Below are 20,461 nucleotides of genomic sequence, written 5' to 3' on the forward strand. Positions count from 1 at the left end.
GCAGAATGGTCTGCCATACATTAAATACAATGAGGCAACTTACATAATACAGACAAATCAAATTTCGCTGCAAAACCAGTGAAGGAATAAACAACAAGAATGCATCAGTGACAATATGTGTAGCTGCCCACCCACACATTAAAATTGTGTATTCACATTATGAATAAATAATGGTTATGATGACCTCTGAATGTATGATTATATAAAAATAACAGTTGTCTTGCAATTTCAAAATTTAACAAAATATAAGATTCTATTGTGTTGTACTTTGGAAAGGCATCAACAAAAACGGTTTGGAAATTCAAAGTCAATTCTGAAAAAACAAATATCTATATATTTATTGTTCATCTATCATATATATATATATATATATATATATATATATATATATATATATATATATATATATATGTATATACACATATACATACACACACACACACACTATACAATATAAAAATATGGAGCGTGCCCAAAATATATATAGTTGCTGCTATTAAAACACCATGTCACCAGTTACATACATATATTTTTAAATGTCTCATTTAACAACAATCACAGTTAAAGTAAAGCAGGCTAGTATCCAAAATTATTGCTCTTTTTCAACTTGCCATTCCAGCATTCTACTTACAGTCCTGTCATTTGGCATGATATTTTGACAGTAAAGCACTTTAAAAATGTTAAGGTACCATTTAAGCTCTGAAAAGAACCGTCACTCAATATAAAAATATACTGTTTTTGAATTAAAAAATGCATATCTTAAAATGCGTTCCGCTTTTTCACGAGATTTGCATTCAACGATTTAACAAGAATACACTTTTCCAGTCCAGAAAAGGTACAGTGCAAATTACCTACAATTGCAATTAAAATGTTGTTCATGTAACGCATATGTTATACAACAAATAAACGGGTTAAAATGCAAGCTATAGCTTAGCTGCATTAAAATATTGCTAGCGTACCGAAAACAAAATATGTTTACATTTTAGGAAGGCAAATAAAAACAATCTCTACTCTTAATACGTAAAAGTGAAAAATAAGCATATCTTTTGTATAATTTTACTACAAAAGGCACACGTACTTATACCTCAGCTGCCTGATTTTGTTGCTGTTTTTTTAGTCCGCGATTTTTCCAGATATTGAGAAATGTGCAGATTACATGTACTATCAGTTATTTCAGCCTTATGGTCCGTTTAGTTCCTGCATCAAATCATGCACAGTTGCTCATGGATTTGACAAGTGATCCGTCGGGAAGCTGCCTGAAGATTCCTCTCAGAGTATCCAACTCCCTACTCAGGTGTTCCACTCTCTTCCTAAGTCTTTCATTTTCAGCTGCCAGTTCTACCACCTTCTGCTGAGTCTCCATGTTACGCATCTTCGCCTTATCTCTGCTTTTCCGAACCGCAATATTGTTACGCTCTCTCCGGAGACGGTATTCATTACTGTTCTTGTCAATTTGCTTTTTGGATTTGCTTCGGTCTCCTCCTCCAATCATCTTGAGAGAGCCACCCGGGAGAGCACTCTGCTGGTGGTGAGGGCTGGGCACCGGAGTGGGAGGAGGCGTTGGATGTCCCGGCTGAAGGTGCATAGTTGTCTGAGCGCAGTGTTCAATCTGGTACTGTAGGTGCGGGAGGTGCTGTGAGTGGTGGTGGTGGTGGTGATGGTGATGATGTGGATATGAAGGTGGTATAGAAGGTTGGTTGGCATCGTCGTCTTCCCTTGGCTCTTGCTTTATCGCCACAGGCCTGATTCTGGAAGACGGATACATGGGTTCCAGTTTTGAGCTGTCTATATAGTTACTCATGCAGCCAAGCATTTGCTGATGCCCGGCGGCAATCACAGCGGGTCCGTTCGGGTAGTCAAAGTCGCTGTTCGCCAGTTTGGGTTTGTCTTGTTTTGAGCTGTTGTGAAATAAATCGGCGAGAAATTCGTCGTTGAAGGCTGCTGGATCAATATACGCACTGATGTCTATTGAGTTTTCATTCTCGCAGATTTCACCCAAGTCCGCAGTATGGGAAGGCTCTTTGTAGGTGTAGGCACTTTGGTGGTTCTGAGAAAGGCTGGTCATCACGGGCCGAGTGTCGACCTCGTAGAAGTTAGGCTGCTCCATCGAGTATCTAAAACCCGCAACGCATGGCGAAGAACTCCGGGAATCCAGTTTGCCGAAACTACTGAATAAAGCCGTGATGGCAAGTAATTCGAGCTGTGTATTTTCTTTTTCTTGAAACAAGCTGTGCCAGTCTTTCTAAAACGGTAGGTCCAACCTGACCTGTTTCGACAAGAGCTACATAAACTGCATAAAAGTCCTTTAGGTGCTCTTAGTTCCCCCGGTTGCTGCCACACTTCTGTTCTCTGTAGCACTCCTGGAAGCTGTCAGTTCTTACTTAACTGCGGTATTTATAGTTAATTTTGCGGGGGCGGTGTTACCTCCCTAAGCGACCGCAGCTCCCACGGCGATTCTGGGTCCTACCGCGTAAAAGCGTCTCTTTCAATAGCACAATACAACCTAATACAGTCACAAAACGATTCGTACTTCCCAATAATATGTATTTATTATCGTGAATAAAAGAGATATATATTAAAAAATACACAATTATGACATTATTTTGCATTCGATTGAAAATATATTGAAAGTGGAAACTGAATTACCGAGATGTATGACAATTATGTATAATAAATAATATAAACAACAAAAACTAATGTATCTTTTAAATCGTATTATGTAATTAATACTTGTTACTTTTGTAAATATTCACCAAAACTGGGTTAGTATGTCTCAATATCTCTCAATGAAAGAATTTTACAGAAGAAAAATGGCTCCATGCCCTCACATATTTGGAAGGTGGTTATCTTAATAAGCTTAAATACCATGGAGTATGGCAGAGTCGAAGTCCACCAATTTTTTGCTCTTTGCCTGGCCAAAACAAAAAAGAATGTCTCAAAAAAGTATTTTTTTCATCAGAATGACGATTCGGATTTTCTTGCGGCTAATAAAATTATGCTAAAAATCGAATTAGCACCAACCTAAAACATTGACATATCAAAGAACATTGTAACAGAGCGAAGTATTACTCTGTAGACGAAACTATAGGGTTTTGGCAAGACAATAATTCGCTTCTTATATATCCAAAGGTTTCTTTCCTAAATTATACATTTTTTATATTATTTCTCAAAGCGGTTTTAAAATACAATGATACGTCGTTGCTTATTCAGTAAAATCTTCAGTTTATTTAAAATGAAGTAATAAAATAAGACCGAACTGTATACATAGATAGATAGATAGATAGATAGATAGATAAGCTGTGACTCTCCATTTACATTATACATAGCTTAATTTTTAGCCTTTTCACATTATTTTTTCTTTTTCGTTCAACGCTATTGCATAACTTGCGCAGTATCCAGGTAAGTAAGTGAGAAACGTTTACACATTCGGCTAAGTTTTCGACAGACACGATTTATGCCAGCAATTCGAGTCCTCTCTTACACTGAGACGAAGTTTTCAACGAATCGTCATTGTGTGAACGTGACTAAACAAATGTAGGTGTCTAATTCGGCTCCTCCTATATTTATGGTTAAATTGATTAGATTAGCAACCACTAAGGACAACGCAAGTAGACTAGTAGTTTTTAAATTAAAATAGCAAAACTGGTTTAAATATTTAATACTAAATAATGTTTCAATGATTAAATTATTTCTTTTGGCAGCGTTCCAAAGTAAAGGATTAAAAAGTATCTTTTCACTGTAATTAAAGTGCTTGGATACATTAAATAGTATAAACCTAAACCGATAGCAATAAAAAGTGATTTTCCTCCGTTCCAATTGTTGAAGTACGGGGTTAAGTTTAGATGGACTCGTGGCACGTATAAAGTTTATTACTATATAATGCAATGAATGACACCTAGTCCACGGTATAAAATATCACCATATGTTACATTTTAGTTCACAATGTATTTTTTTCAGTGCAATGGATATAATATGCATTTTAAGAAGCCTTTTATCTTCTTTGACGTAATTCATGCTGATTTAACTTCTCACAAAATCCAAGCACGACGGAGAAACACGATTACCATTGTCCCACAGAGTTAATCAAATAAATTAAGACTGCACCTTGGCTACCACATGCTCTTTACTTGTAAATTAAAGTAAATTATTACAATTAACTTATAACACACTGCATTTTCCGTAACAATATTTAATGTGTTTAATACACTGCATTTTCAGTAACAATATTTAATGCGTGTCAGTTATTAATATCCTAATTATAATTACATTAATTTTACACTTGTTTAAAATAGGATTAAAAGTTACAGCCTAGACTCAAATTATGTGTCGTTTTGAAAACCCATTAGATACTGTGATGAAGGTGGATATCGGTAAGGCGTCACCTTGTCAGGAGATTTCCAGTCAAATCTTTTGGTAGGCAAGGTTAAACGTTGCGACTCATCGTCGGCCACTGCATATTTCAAATGTACTAAACTGTAGGGAATCAGGCTAATTTTTTTGCACCAATCATCAAAAATAGAATGTACATGAGTAATAACCAAGTCCTAAATTGTCAGCTCTTCATCCTGCACAAGAACGGGGAAGACTGCTTACTCCTGGAAGATATTAAGAATTGTACATTTGGCCTTGATATAGCAATGCTACAATTCTTTAAGTAAGTCATCTGTTTTATTAGTTATCCACCATTTAGTTGTTTGATTACAATGAGCACAGCTCCAGGGACCTTGGCTAGAGTCCTGGCCAGTTCAGTCTATGTGGTTATTTCCTCTTCTCCCAGTATCTGCACAGACTTTTCTCATATATATGAAAAAACTTACATATTGGATTACTTGGTGTTTTATATTGGTTTGGGAGTTTGACATATAAGCAATTAAATTTGCTTCAGCAAATAATAAATGGGTTCCACTTACGTATAATTAAACATGAGTCATTGGCAACAGTTTAAAACTGTATGACCAAACATTCAGAGGGACCGTATTATGTGATTTTACATGGACACACAACCCATTTGGCATATAAATACTACGACAGTGGATACAATTATAAACATTTTTAACTGTATAAAATCTTATAGAATGGCTTATACAGTAATTATATACAGTATTTCAAAATAAACAATGAACAAATACACAGTGCTTATTAATGTGTGATTTAATTGAGTTTCTACTGTATAAAACACAAAACTTTAACACCTTATATAGTATGAACATAATAACAGGTGCATTTGTTTTAGATGCTCAGTATAATCTAAGGAGGACACCGGGATTACTGCTTTTCTCTAATACAAATTAAATAAATCATCCCCAGTACATTAACTGTCATCTTGGCTGATAATATGATGTCAGATTTTATTTACTGCAGTGAATTGTTGGACTTCTGATGTAAATGAGCAGAAAGGTCTGTAAAAACACATACCTTGCTCCCAAAGGTGTTTAACACTTGCATGTGTCTGAAAGTAGTACAAGTCCAGTTTTAAAAGCCTATTTAATCAGACATCTGAAAACAGGTAAATCAAAGAGACACAACAGACTTTTCTATCCATCCATCCATTCATTCATCCACCCACTTTATAAGTACACTTACTAAACTACAATCTATATCTAAATGGAACCCATATGATTCACTTATTAGTCCCAATGAGATTTTCTACAATTAAATTAAAGCCATACTGGTTTTATGTATACTGTTTAAATGCTCAGATCTAGCAGGCTTTTTCTTTTCTTTGAAATCCCAAATTTAGCATTTCCCAAATGGTAATAAACATATATACTTTAGAGAAATCTGCACAATATTGTCATGATGCTGAAATGATAGCTGACTCAGTCACTGTATGCTGTATGTATATATATATATATATATATATAAATCATTTTTGGAGGTAATGGATGCAAAAGACATGAAATGTCAATCCTTATTTGTGATTAGTAGAGCTTACTGAAACAAATCAACAACAATCACCAACCATTTGAGTGAGTTGACATTAAAATTATTTCATATTTCCTCCAGAACAAAACATCTTTTTTATTGTTTATAAATGATGAATGGAAGGATTGAGCGCATACTTTTCATTACTTTGATTTTTCTATTAAGATCTGAAATGGAGGGCGGCACGGTGGCGCAGTGGTAGCACTGCTGCCTCGCAGTTAGGGGACCTGGGTTCGCTCCCCGGGTCCTCCCTGCGTGGAGTTTGCATGTTCTCCCCGTGTCTGCGTGGGTTTCCTCCGGGCGCTCCGGTTTCCTCCCACAGTCCAAAGACATGCAGGTTAGGTGGATTGGCGATTCTAAATTGGCCCTAGTGCGTGCTTGGTGTGTGGGTGTGTTTGTGTGTGTCCTGCGGTGGGTTGGCACCCTGCCCGGGATTGTTTCCTGCCCTGTGTTGGCTGGGATTGGCTCCAGCAGACTCCCGTGACCCTGTGTTCGGATTCAGCGGGTTGGAAAATGGATGGATGGATGGATCTGAAATGGATGTACAATGAAAAATTGCCTGCGTTAATTTGCAAACTGAAAGAACATATACTATATGAGACCAGTATTTTCCATTAGGACACTTATAAGGGTAAACTTTACTTTGGACATTTTGCTGTAAAAGGGGTTAGAATTTAGTATTTGAGGTAAAGAATTCTTAATAAATATGATTAGGTAACATCATAGCTGTATTAATAAATAAAGTTCATTTTTAGAGGATAATAAACCATTTTAATGTATTAAATTAATACATTGGATATAAGTGAATATGCTGATGTGATGATTAATGCAAGCAGTTGTGCAATATTGCGATAAGAATGCTTAGTTCCAACTTCACATACCCTTTTTTTTTTTAACTTAGCTCACTTTTATTCTGCTTTCTTTTCCTCTTTTCAACTCTTGGTGTGTAAATGTGTGTAAATCCGTACTTCACTTCCCTAAAAACATACAGATGTCACAAAGATAAAGAATAGGCATTATCACAAGGACTTTTTAACAAGCAGCAGCTGGAAAGTAGCTTTTTGCAAAATGATCCATTTTAATGGCAAATTATTGTGATTGTCTCACATCGCGCATTTCACTTAGGATAATTAATTATCTTCACACATCCCATAGATGCCTATTTTAGGTGAAATGGCAATGGTCAGCCATTTTCTAAATCACTTAATCCTGAACAGGGTCACAGGGGGTGGTGGAGCCTATCCCAGCTAGAATAGGGTACAAACCCTGGATACACACACCCCCCCAACCACACATTTTGGATAATTTAATATTGCAAATCCACCTAACCTGCATGTCTGTGGAATGAAACCGGAGCACCCAGATGAAACCCACACAGACTTGGGGAGAACATGCAAACTTCACACAGGTAAGTCTAGTCTTCTTACTGCAAGGCAGCAGCACTACCACTGCTCCATTCTGTCACCACGGGAGTGTTTGTGCCCTTCAGTAATCATGAAGGGCACAGGCTACATCTTCTTCCTACCTGGGAAACGCATTAACCCACCACCAAACACTGAAAAAGCACTGTGGAACATGTATCAATGGTAGAGTTTAGAGTAATGAGAAGCCCAGAGAGGGAAGAAGTAACTAAACATGTTAGTCTACTTTTCAACCAATAATCGTAATTAGTGCCCATTTTATAGTTGTGAAATAATTTTGCCAAACGTTTTGGTATTATTCTTGATTATTATACAATAAGTATCCAGAAGGTTTTGGAATTTCTGTTTTCTTACTCTGAATTTCTTCCATCAACCAACCAGTTTCTCATAACCCAGCTTAAACCAAATTAGATTTACATGGAACTAGAGTCTATGTGCAAGACAGAAACCAAGCATCTCAAGCAATCATCTCAAGCTGCTTCTGTATTCTAAAATATGTTATCTCATAATTGAATTATTTTTGCTTGTGATGTTTTAAATGTGGTACTGATCACTTTTCTCCTATCCTGTAACAGTGACTGTATCGTGCTTCAAAGACAAAGATGCAGGTAACAATATTATCTTTTATGAGATGAGATGATACATTCTTTCTGCCATTCCTTCCAGACATTAATCACATGAAATTATATACAGTAAAACCCCACATCACAAACTTAATTCGTCCCGGAAAACTGGTTGTGGACTGAGTTGGTTGTGGACGGGGCAATTTATCCCATAAGAAATAATGGAAATAGAATTTATTCGTTCCACGGCCCCAAGACATAACCTACTTAATACCATTATTTGATTTTTTTCTGCATAATAAAATATAGTATTGTTTAAGACTTCCATACCTAACCTATTTAATACCCATAATTGAGTTTTCTGCATATTAAAGTATTGTTTTATGGAAAAACACATGAATAAAGAATAAACTGTACAATGCAAGAGATTGACATAAGAGTAAGCATAGCATAGCCCACACAATTGAAATTAAAAAAGAAAATTTACTGTAACAGGACATTCCCTATCAGCACTTCCTGAAGAATAATCATTCGCAATATCAGCCTGTATTGCCCTAGCCTTTTCACAAATAATAACCTCCGATAGGCTATCACCAGAACACTGTCTTTTGGTTATCCAAAGTAACAATAATCTTTGAATTTCATCAGTTGATGGTGATCTGTTTTTAGAGAGTACACATGTTACACCCTTAGAAACTCCATCTTGTTTAATTTCCTCTTTGTTTTCCAAATCATATAGTAGATTTACTCATGCAATACAAAGCTGCAAGATCAGTCACCCGTATACCACTCTCATATTTTTTGATCATTTCTTTCTTCATTTCTATTGTTATTGATCGTTGTACCTTCTTTGGTTTTGTGCTTACCTCTCTAGCTTTCTTTGGACCCATTATTATTTAGTAAAAAGCACAAAATAATCACTAAATAACAGTAATATCACGGGTACAGTAAGGAACGTTGTTTACAAAGCACTGGGAAACATCACACTTAACGTTTTAAGGCTTTGTTTAGGATGCGGAAGGTGCCCTTGTGATCGGAATGTGTTTACTTCTTTGGTCATGCTTTGGGATTTTGGTCGTGTTCTGATACATTTTTGGGCATGAAAAACCGGCCGTGCTGCGGGTTGTAAGTACATAGGTACGTTCATGCTGCGGAATTTTACTGTACTCTCTTGTAAAATTTGGCAAATTTTGAAATTAATTAACTCACAGTTATAAACTCCATACACTAGTAATACATACATTTTCCATGATGAAAGCCACATCAATTTGCTCTAAAATGTCATACATAAAAGAAACTCTCACGCTTTGATTTGAAAGAAAAACTAAATAAGGCCCACAAAACTCAATTAAAGAGGTTGAAGTAAAGGGTAAAATTATATCAACATCTTTCAGAAGATGAACACACATACACACACACACCCACACACACACATGCACACACACACAATATATATGTACAGAACCTCTGTAAGTTGACCACCTAAGGGACTAACAAACTGGTCAACATGCAGAGGTGGTCAACATAAGGAACTAGGCCTACTGTACTGATATGTATATGTACTTTACTTTCTTGTACAGCTTTTATTTGAGAGTATCATTCAAAATCATGCATAATCAAAACATAATACAACCATACATTCAGTATCATACAAATCAATACATTTACTGTTTTCTCATGGTTTAATCTTTCTTTCTGAAAAAAGTGTCAGTCTTGGTCTGTTTTTTATTCTTATTACAAAGATAAGTGGAGCAAGCACTCTCAACACTGGCTACATCACTCAGCACACCTGGTCATTTTTCCACAGCAAATGACTTCAACTGCATTATCAGATGCCTGACATCCTCTTCTTTTGGTGACTGTGCAATGTATGTGTCATCCTCACTTGCTTCTTCTACTTCATCAGTTTCTTCATGCACTTTTACAATGGTCTGTACTTTGGTCAATATCGCTTGGAAAATTGCTTCTGGGTCAGGTTCATTACAGGTTGCCACCTCATCATCCATTGCAACAAAACCTTCAAAATCTACTCCTTCAAATTCTGAATTGGGAGATGGACTGTTTGATGGGGCCAAAACATCTTGCTCTTGGGTTGTGACACTTCCAACTTTCTTGAAACACTTTTGCATCGTTTCTGGCTGAACTTTATTCAAAACAGAACTGATCCAGAAGACAGCATCCAGAGCATTAACTGATACAGTGGATGAAGTGGCTTCCACAGGTGGACCACAGGTTTGTGTTTCAGCAACGACCCACTGCAGGAGATGGGCTCGGTGGTGCAATTTAAATGTTTTGATGATGCATTGGTCAAGAGGTTGGATTTTCAAGGTTGTGTTTGGAGGCAGAAATTTCAGTGTCACGTTTGTGAGATGATTCACTTGCGGGTGGCCAGGACAGTTGTCTTCTGTCAGTAGAATAGACTGTTTCTTCTTCATTTCTCGGTCGATACCCCTTACAAGTCAAGTCAAGTTGGGGAGCATGCACTGGTACAGTGCATTGCCGCACCCACTACACGACAAAAGAACTCGGGATCCTAGTTGGCAACCCCCCAGGCAGAAACACGGTCCAGTCCCACCCTCCGGAAATGACCCTCTATCTGCTGCAGCCAGGTATTACATGGGTGACCCCTTGGACTGGTCCAGCCACTCGGGTCCTCAGCAATGAGGATCTTACGAGCTGCATTACCCTCGGGGAAATGCGCCACATGGCCGGTAGTGCCGTAACTGACGCTCCCTAACAATACAGGTGATGTGCCTCATTCAGGACTCCATGAACAACCACTCATTCGACACAAAGTCAAACCAACTGTACCCAAGGATTTTCCAGAGAGATACAGTACCAAAGGAGTCCAGTCTTCTTCTCAGGTCACTGGATAGCGTCCATGTCTCGCGACCATATAGCAAGACAGGAAGCACCAGGACTCTAAAGACTTGGACCTTCGTCCTTTTGCATAGATATCGGAAGCGCCGCACACCCCTTTCCAGCGACCTCATGACCCCCATGCTCTCTCAATCCGTCTACTGACTTCATAGGAAGAGTCACCAGAAACATGAATGTCACTGCCAAGGTAAGTAAACCTCTTGACAAGGTCGACAATCTCTCCGCAGACAGACACACTGCTGATGGCTGTGCCCAAGAGGTCATTAAAGGCCTGGATCTTGGTTTTTATCTAGGACACTCACAAGCCCAGACACTCAGACTCCTCACTCAGTCTCTCGAGCGCCTCGATCAGAGCATCCATTGACTCCGCAAAGATCACAGCATCGTCAGCAAAGTCAAGATCCATGAATCTTTCTTCACTAACAGATGCCCCACAGCCGCTGGACCCCACGACTTTGCCAAACACCCAGCCCATACAAGCATTGAACAGAGTAGGAGCAAGAACACACCCCTGACGAGTACCAGAATCAACTGGGAAAAACATAGAGGTTCTGCCTCCACTCAGCACAGCACTCACAGTACCAGTGTATAGGCAGGCCATGATATCCAGCAACCTTGAGGGGATCCCGCGAATCCTATGACCTACAAATACTGGCTGTTTTAACAGAGAACAGTGGAGCCATGATTCCTGAAAGTTTACAAAAATTCAGTCATTCCTGTTGACGGAGACTGCTGCTCACCCAATGCATGAGTCAGCGTCCCTAAGAGGTCCTTATAGGTCAGGAACACCTTGCCCCTTGGAGATGTTGAGGGATGTTGCCATGTTAAGCAAGATCAAGCACTTAAAAACTTCCATATATCATCAAACTGATGGCTTAGTTGAGCAGTTTAATGAGATGCTCAAACAAATACTTTGCAAGGCAGTCTGTGAGGATGGGAGGAACTGAGATCAGTTACCACCCCTCATCTTATTTGCATACTGGAAGTCCCACAAGCCAAAGGATTGGGAAAATGAGCCACTCTAATCCTCTAATATTTTGGAATATATTGCACAATTATGCAATAGATTTGATAGAATTAGTTCTATTCTAAAAGCAAATATGGAATAGATGCAAGCAGCACAGGACTTTTTATAAAGGTGGCATGACCCTAAGTGACTTCAATCCCGAGGATCGTTTCATGGTTCTCATTTCCACTTCCCACTCTAAATTATTGCCTCATTGGCTAGGGCCTTACAAAATTAAGTTCAAGAAGGGGTTGGTCAAGTATCTGGTGAAACAACCAAGTCTCAATCTAGCCAAATGTGTTTTCCCCAATCCCTACTCCATGTTCCAACTTCACTCTCAAAACCTGCCATTATTTCAGTTTTAATTTGATGTCTGAACAGTTTTGGTAAATGATATTACTGTATATTAAGTACAAAATCTGATCTGTGTCTTCTCACTGAAACCTGGCTTAGTAAATGTGACACTGTTCCCCTGGCTGAGGTGTCACCAGATGGACACTTATTCCTTCATATGTCTAGAGATTCTGGTCGGGGAGAAGGCCTTGGAATAATTAATTGTAACAAAATGCAAATCACGTCTAAAAATTTAGGCAGCTTTGCATCCTTTGAGGCATTCATTTTAAATATTAAAACAGATTCCAACACAATTATAGTGCTAGTCTACAGACCACCAGGGCCATATTCATTGTTCATGACTGAATTTAGCAACCTTTTATCTGATTTGGCTATAAATTATGATCACTTAGTACTCCATTAAATGCAGTTATTTCCGATAACTACCTAATTACATTTGATTTAGTCCTGCCCTTGCCAACACACTCACAGATTAAAACAAAAAGACAGTGCAACATCTAGATTGTAATTCTGCTTCAAAATTTATAGATACTTTGAGTAAGTCAAGTGTAATTGTGGAACACCATTTAGATCAGTTAACATCAAATGTAAACATGGAAAACAGTTTAGTTCAGCTAACAATTCATTATAATATGACCTTGAGAGATGCTCTGGATGCAGTGGCTCCCCTTAAATTAGAGTGTTGAAAACTGGAGCACAGATGGAGAATAACAAAGCTACATGTCTTTCAAATTGCATGGACAGGGAGTGTTAAAAAATACAAAAAAGCTCTCTATAAAGCTTGCTCACAATACTATTCTACATTAATAGATAGCAATAATAAAAATCCTCGGGTACTGTTTAGAACAGTTGCTAAATTAACAAATGGAAATTCAGATCTACAGTGCAAAATACCAACAGATATTAGCAGTACAGACTTTATGAACTTCTTCAATGAGAAAATTAAAAATATAAGATCCCAGATCTCAGCATCACAGTACAAACTGCATACTAGCTTAGCAGACTCTGCCTCACGTTACATTCAGCACTTTAGCAATTTTAATCCTGTAACTGAGCAGGAAGTCTTAACTTTAATTTCTAAAATGAAGCCCACTACTTGTTCCCTAGATCTAGTGCCAACAAAACTAGTACAAAGTGCAATGGATGTTCTTGCAGTGCCTATTCTAAACATTATCAATAGTTCATTATTGCACGGCACAGCACCTGATGCACTAAAAGTGTCAGTCATTAAACCATTGCTTAAAAAGTCAGACCTAGACCCACACATACTAAATAATTATAGGCCTATTTCAAATTTACCCTTTCTCTCTAAAATACTAGAAAAAGTAGTTGCCAATCAGCTTCAGTCACACCTTACGCATTACAATTTATTTGAGAAATTCCAGTCTGGTTTCCGCACTGGTCATAGTACAGAAACGGGACTAACGCGGGTTGTAAACGACATTCTGATATCCTCTGATGAAGGAAACTCCATTGTAATTATGTTGTTAGACTTAAGTGCAGCAAATGACACCATTGACCATTCTATTTTACTGTACAGGCTAGAAAGTGATGTTGGCCTTACAGGCACTGTGCTCACTTGGTTTAGTTCTTATTTATCAAATCGATTCCAATATGTACAGAAATGTGCTGACAGTACTCCATCATTATACACAGAAGTGAGATATAGTGTCCCGCAGGGCTCAGTACTGCTGGGACTTTTACTGTTTTCACCTTACATGCTTCCACTGGGATCTATCATTAGGAAACATAATATTAATTTTCACTCGTATGCAGATGACACCCAGTTATACCTTTCATTTAGATCAAATGAAGTTTCTCCGATGTTGTCTTTAATTAGTTGTGTTAGTGAATTAAAGGAGTGGATGGATGAGAACTACTTGTCTTTAAACACAGATAAAACAGAGATGTTAATTGTTGGAGGGAATGACGCTGATCACAACAATATGTTGTCATCATTTAACTCATTTGGAATCACCATTAATTTTACTGAATCAGCCTGCAATCTAGGAGTTATCTTTGACTCTAGCATGTCATTTAAAGCACATATTACAAAGTTGTCCAAATCATGTTTCTTCCATCTTAAAAATGTTGGGGAATTAAGGCACTTTCTAAATAAACAGGATTCTGAGAAATTAATTTATGCATTTATTTCTAGTAGGATTCACTATCTATCTATCTATCTATCTATCTACTGCAATGTGGTGTTCACTGAATGTGCAAACTGTTCTTTATACAGCCTCCAGTTAATCCAAAATGTGGCTGCAAGAATTATTACAAGAACAAGATAATACGAACACATAACTCCAGTTTTTAAATCCTTACACTGGCTCCCGGTTAAGTTTAGGGCAGATTTCAAAATCCTCCTTTTAACATATAAAGCATTAAATGGCCAAGGTCCTGCTTACTTGTCTGAACTTATCCTGACTTACAAACCAGAGCACACATTAAGATCTCAAGATGCTGGTCTGCTTATGATTCCAAGGATTAATAAAATAACAGTGGGAGGTCGAGCTTTTAGTTACAGGGCCCCTAAACTGTGGAATGGTCTGCCTGCTACTATAAGAGATGCCCCTTCAGTCTCAGCTTTTAAATCCCGGCTGAAGACTCACTACTTCAGTTTAGCATATCTTGACTAGAGCTGCTGATTAACTGTACAGACTGCATCTCTGTTGTTAATCATTAGCACTAAAACATAAGTAACATGATCATTATAATTTGTTACTAATCCTCACCTATTCTGTTTCTCTTCTTGGTACTCAAATGTGGCACTTGGTGCCACGGCCCACCTGCCAAGTTGTTTTGCCTGCCTAAGGCAACGTCATCCCTGATGGAAGATTGCAGGAATCATGGGGTAGAGGGGTACTTTCATTGGACTGGCTGGCCCAGTGCTGTTTCAGCTCTGGAATGGCCAAATGGGGGAGGCAGGTCGATGGCTGAGGTCTCCAGGACTCTAAACAAATCCAAATCATATTATGTGATATCATCTACTGTTAAATCCTGCTCTGTATTTGTAAAATTTTTATTTTTATACTGTATTGAGGATTTGTTCTGTTTTGTGTATTGTATTGACCCCCTTCTTTTTGACACCCACTGCATGCCCAACCTTCCTGGAAAGGGATCTCTTTTTGAACTGCCTTTCCCAAGGTTTCTTCCATTTTTTCCCTACAAGGGTTTTTTTGTGAGTTTTTCCTTCTCTTCTTAGAGAGTCAAGGCTGGGGGGCTGTCAAGAGACAAGGTCTGTTAAAGCCCATTGTGGCACTTCTTGTGTGATTTTGGGCTATACAAAAATAAATTGTATTGTATTGTATTGTATACAAGACTTTCTGGGAGATCTCGTATTCCAATTTAAATTTCTCAAGCCAACTACTTGATGTTTGGAAATCTGCCACCCCAAATTCCTGTGCAGATTTTTTTAGCAATTTCTTGGATCATCGGTTCAGAGATTCGGGCATTAACTGCCCTCATTTGTTTGAACAAGCTTAATCTGGCTTCATTGACTTAATTGAGGGAAGTTTTCCTCCTTTTCTGCTGTTGGTCTCCGATTTCCTTACCATATCTCTACAAGTACTCATGTTTACATTTTTGGATGTTACTAACGGTGGTCTTGCTAACATCAAAACGTTCCACTGTCTTTCTTTGGCTGCTGCTTTCCAGAAAATGTAGAAGATCAACCTTTTCCTTCAGTGTCAGCTTTTTGAGTTGTTTCTTTTGGGCCATCATGTCTGGATTAACTGTCAGTGGCGGCTCGCGTATAGGCACTGTGGAACTGCAGCACCCCCTATTTCCACTTGATATTATCGATAACATTTAATATAATGAGTCCTTTTTTCTTTAATTCTTTCTTTATACTTGTACAATATATAATCCTTAAACTTAATGTCAGCAGCCATCCCCCAGTTTATGAAAAAGATACAAAAATCTTTGTATGGAACTGTGCGCTTCACAGTTCCAGCGGCGTGGTGTTTGGCTGTTGTGCGCATGCGCACATAGGAAGCAGCACACAAGGCTGCGAGGGAGAGAGAGCACTGTCGCTCCCGCAGTGCCGACCCCTGCTTTCAATGGAGAAAAATTTCCTCAGTTGTCATCCAGAGATCAAGGAGAAAATTATTGATCTTTTCGCGCAAATTAAAACAAGAAGAATGGATTTCATTTTTAAATGAATAGATCAAGCTTGAACTGTAACAATTTAGGATATAGTAAGTAAGAAATGTTTGATTTTGTTCTTTTAAGAATTTATCAAGTTTCTGAATAAATTTTCTTTTTATACATGTTTGTTTCCTTTTACACAATTTTAAAACAAAGGCTAAAAATTTTCTGGAGCAGCACCTCCACTAATTTTAGCTACGAGCCGCCACTGTTAACTGTATAAATTTTAAGTAATTGTACGATGTACCTACAATTCAGACCAGTTCTTCATGTTGAAAAAATCTTCAGCAACATGTGATAAACAATAGGAAGTTAGGCCTCATCCAACATGTGGTAATAATAGAATGTGAAAAAAGAATGTATACTAAAGAAAAAATAATAGAACTAAGGGGAAGAGCCCACACCCTCTACCCTTGATGTAGAATGGACTCAACTGATCAAGTCATAGAGGATAAATTAATTTTGTGTGTGTTATTTTATTGGACCTGGATGGATTTATTATAAGTGGGTAGGTGTTGTTGCATCTTTGAAGTATGTTCAGCGAAATAGTGTACACACCAAAGGGATTTTACCTTCCTGAGGTCTTGCTGTTTTAGTGCGGGGAATGGTATGCTTTGATAGATTCAAGTGGGGTTACTTTTTCACAACATTATGCAAATTTGTTGGTACACTTACTGCTCATTGAAAAAGTGTTATATGTCTTGTCAGAAAAACGACCAAAAGACATCGAGAAGGTTTGGGGCAGCCACCCATTTAATCGTTTACGGCTGCTAAATGTATCAAAAAACAGAGACATGCTCATTCAACCGAGTCCAAAACAGAACTGATCTCTAGGAAGCAAGATGGCAGCTTTAAAGGCCAGTACCAGAAGTGATGTCATCAAAACCGGAACCAGAAGTGACATCAGTGGCTGCCCCAGAGCCGGGTGGGATTTCCCTAGAATGGTCTGCAAAAGATCGAGAGGGAAAATTAGTGCACTCCGCCACCCCCTGGTCTGGCATGGAACTACCTGTATTTAAGTCCTTTAGCTGTCTCCTAATCACACGTGTGTGACAGTCTCCTAAAAAGTGATTAAATTAAAAGCAACTGATCCATGTACACCTGCATGCATTAAATATATCATTGAGTAAAGTAAAGTAAGTATAAAAGATCTTGGCGTTATGACAGGATAATGACCCTAAACACAAAGAAAGACAATGCAACAGTAGCTTAGGGACAGCTCTGGGAATCTCCTTGAGTTGCCCAGCCAGAGCCTAACTTGAAATTAATTAAACACATCTCAAGAGACCTAAAAGAAAAATCTGTCCATCAACATTATCTTCATCCAGCCTGACACAGCTTGAGAGGATCTGCAGAGATCCTCTGCATCTGGCAGAAAATCCCCAAATCCAGGTGTGCAAAGCAGGTTGTAATCGCTGCCAAAGGTGTTTCAATTAGATACTGAGTAAAGAGTCTGAATGCTTCAATGTAAAATGTCAGTTTTATATTTTTAATAAATCTGCAAAAATTTCTAAAATGTAATTTTCTTTATGCCATTCTGTGGCACAGAGTGTTGCCTGATGTAGTGAAAAATGTAAATGATTTTAACACAAGGCTTCAACATAGCAAATTGTAAAAAAAAAGTGAATGGGCCTAAATCCTTTCTGAATTCACAGTAAATAAACTAATGCTAGTTTCTTTGCTTTGGGGCATGGAGTCAAACTGCAGTGTCCTTTGATGTCAATGTTTATGCTATCAACATTCTTGCTACTTGTTTATGTGGGTAGTTTTATAGTTGCAGGATCTAAAAGGAAGGACTTCTTTAGTATTTCATATGCAGATGACATTGAGAAACTCTAGGATATTTTTGGATTCAAGATTAATGTAAATAACAGCACATTATTTACTGTGAAAAGTGACTTTCAGGTTACCTTGCATCTGTTCAGTTTTCCTTGACTTTCTCATGGCAGTTCACCTGTCTGGAAGTCATCGATATGCAGTGATTTTAAAACTGATTCAGGTTTTGTTTAAGCAGTCTATTTTAATGGTTATATTTTTGTCTTGCCTTCGCTGTATTAACGTCATTAAAGTAATACCCTTCCAAAATTGTTACATCTTTATAGTGTATTTAAATATATATTAACAAATCCTTCTTCAAATAATATTGAAAATTATTATACATTTGGAATGCAATGGGGCAAAAACATCAATTCCCCAGAGATGTAGGGAACAGTGCAATGACAATCTTTACTTTTGCTTCTGGTATATTGTACTTAAGTGTATTATGAGGCTATGCAAGAAATCAGAAAAAAAGAACCTGCAGTGACTTGAATGGATATGTAAATGAAATAATGTGGTAATGTGTAGCAGTTACAATTAATTACTATTACAATTTGTTACTACTTTCTAAAAATACACAATATTTATAATACAAATATGGGATATACTTGTCATTGGGACATTGTGAATATTGACAATATGGTGCCTCACTTGAACAACTGTGCATGGAGTATATAACATTTCATTGAGATATTGTTTAATACATTTGCATGTTATAAACTTTGCTAAAAGAAGCCTAGCTGGCTTTCCTGGCCTTCTCCGTCTATCTGTTTTAATGGCTATTCTTTATAGTTAAGTTAAAGACATAGACAGTGTCTTCAGTGGTTTTGAGAGACTGTACTTCTGCATTTTCTGGGACAATGAAAGAGTGAGACCTTTTGATTATATATTTTCCTTATTGAATGAAAGTCAGCCATTGATAAAATACACTCTTCCTCTATGATCTGACTCGGCTTATAACTGTGTATCACATATATCTTTCTTGTCTAAACAAAATGTCAGTTATTCCTGTGATTAGATCATTTTATAGTAATTATCAATTTTTGATTTTTAAAATCACTTACATAATGTTGACAATTATTCCTCTTCAAATATTTAGTATAAGCACACATAAGATCAAAATAAACGTTGGATACTAGCTTGTCTTGAGACACGATGCCAGTTACTTACAGTGGGACATGCTACTATGCTACTCTGCAAATGCTGCAGACTGGCACTGAGATTATCCTTACTGAGTATTAATTTCAAAACATCGTAACTTTTTTTTTTCAAGTTTAAAATTTTTTAGTGAAGCTGACATCTTCATCAGGGCCATGTTATTAATCAATTTGTAAAATGTTTTTCCTTAGGTTATCTGAAAATTGTGATGAATAGTCAATCAGGGAATAAATCATGTAGATATAGCTTTACATATTACTGTATATACCAATAATAAATCAGTTATTTGTGTGTTTCTCATTTATACTGAATGTTTGTTGATTCTGGATTACCTTATAGTGATTAACTTAAAGCTCATTAATGATTATTTAAAATTCATTTTAAGTTAAGAACTGCATATGAGTCATGCTTTGCTCAAAATAAAACGCACTAATTTTGGCACTGTTTTTCATAAACTGACTTTTCAAGAATTTTCATATACTTAAGATGATCAAACATAACCGTTTCAATGTAGCTCTAAATAACATTGTTCAACCACTTAATTTTTAATTTATTGCATTAAAACTGTTCTGTGCTCAATATTTTCGTGCAGTGCGAGCCTGTACTCCTGTGATGTAGTTAAATACCGTTTAAAATACGTTAAATTCATGATTAACATTATTATTGAACTTAAATAAATATACAGTCGCTATTGATGGATACATTAGGCCTCTCTGTCTTGTACTTGAGAAGTGTTCATTATAAAATATGACACATGAGGAAAATGTCACATTGCCATGCCAAAACCACACCTAATAACAACGGCGAGATTTCCAAGTCGCTGTATATGTAAATGCTTACTTTTGTTCCTGTTCGACGGACCGCGTTCAAAGTTGTTCATTATGTCATTCGTCTATGTTGTTGTCAATGCAGAGAAAAGAAAGTAGCCAATTGGCTATCCTGTATGCCAATCATAGTACATTGCATCATCCTCTTTGACAGAGGTGGCTATTGGACCAGCTGATACAGATTTCCCTAAACGGTGAAGTATTTCGCAATACCGGCAGGCTGACTCCCAAAACAAATACCAGAAAGTATATTTTTAAGAAAATATAAGCATCACAGCCTCGACGGAAATGCAGCTTTATTGGCCAATGGATTAGGTAAGTCGTCATGCACTGTTTAACGATTTTAACATTTTTCTGCTT

General features: G+C 37.3%; 2 protein-coding genes and 1 long non-coding RNA gene across 4 annotated transcripts in view; 1 reads left to right on the forward strand and 2 right to left on the reverse strand.

The window, feature by feature from the left end:
• LOC127529095 (uncharacterized) overlaps positions 1-20,192 on the reverse strand; it is a 41,953-nt gene extending 21,761 nt beyond the window's left edge. The window contains exon 1 of the long non-coding RNA XR_007935753.1: positions 20,115-20,192. This is a non-coding gene — a long non-coding RNA (uncharacterized LOC127529095). The remainder of the gene's footprint in view (positions 1-20,114) is intronic.
• On the reverse strand, positions 856-2,380 carry cebpa (CCAAT enhancer binding protein alpha). The gene has a single exon (XM_028810072.2). It carries the CDS (start codon positions 2,105-2,107, stop codon positions 1,208-1,210), a length of 900 nt encoding a protein of 299 aa, XP_028665905.1. The 5' UTR covers positions 2,108-2,380; the 3' UTR covers positions 856-1,207.
• A 79-nt stretch (positions 20,193-20,271) lies between the features above and the next one.
• LOC114658051 (CCAAT/enhancer-binding protein gamma-like) overlaps positions 20,272-20,461 on the forward strand; it is a 99,960-nt gene continuing 99,770 nt past the window's right edge. The window contains exon 1 of one of the 2 annotated variants that reach the window (XM_028810073.2): positions 20,272-20,416. The gene's annotated coding sequence lies outside the window, so the exon portion shown is untranslated. The remainder of the gene's footprint in view (positions 20,417-20,461) is intronic. The other variant, XM_028810075.2, reaches the window with a different exon arrangement.

Source organism: Erpetoichthys calabaricus, chromosome 9, assembly GCF_900747795.2.
Source record: "Erpetoichthys calabaricus chromosome 9, fErpCal1.3, whole genome shotgun sequence".
NCBI classification, from domain to species: domain Eukaryota; kingdom Metazoa; phylum Chordata; class Cladistia; order Polypteriformes; family Polypteridae; genus Erpetoichthys; species Erpetoichthys calabaricus.

What these genes read in the sequence shown, in the direction of transcription:
- cebpa (XM_028810072.2), bottom strand. Translation starts at nt 2,107, where the DNA reads ATGGAGCAGCCTAACTTCTACGAGGTCGACACTCGGCCCGTGATGACC.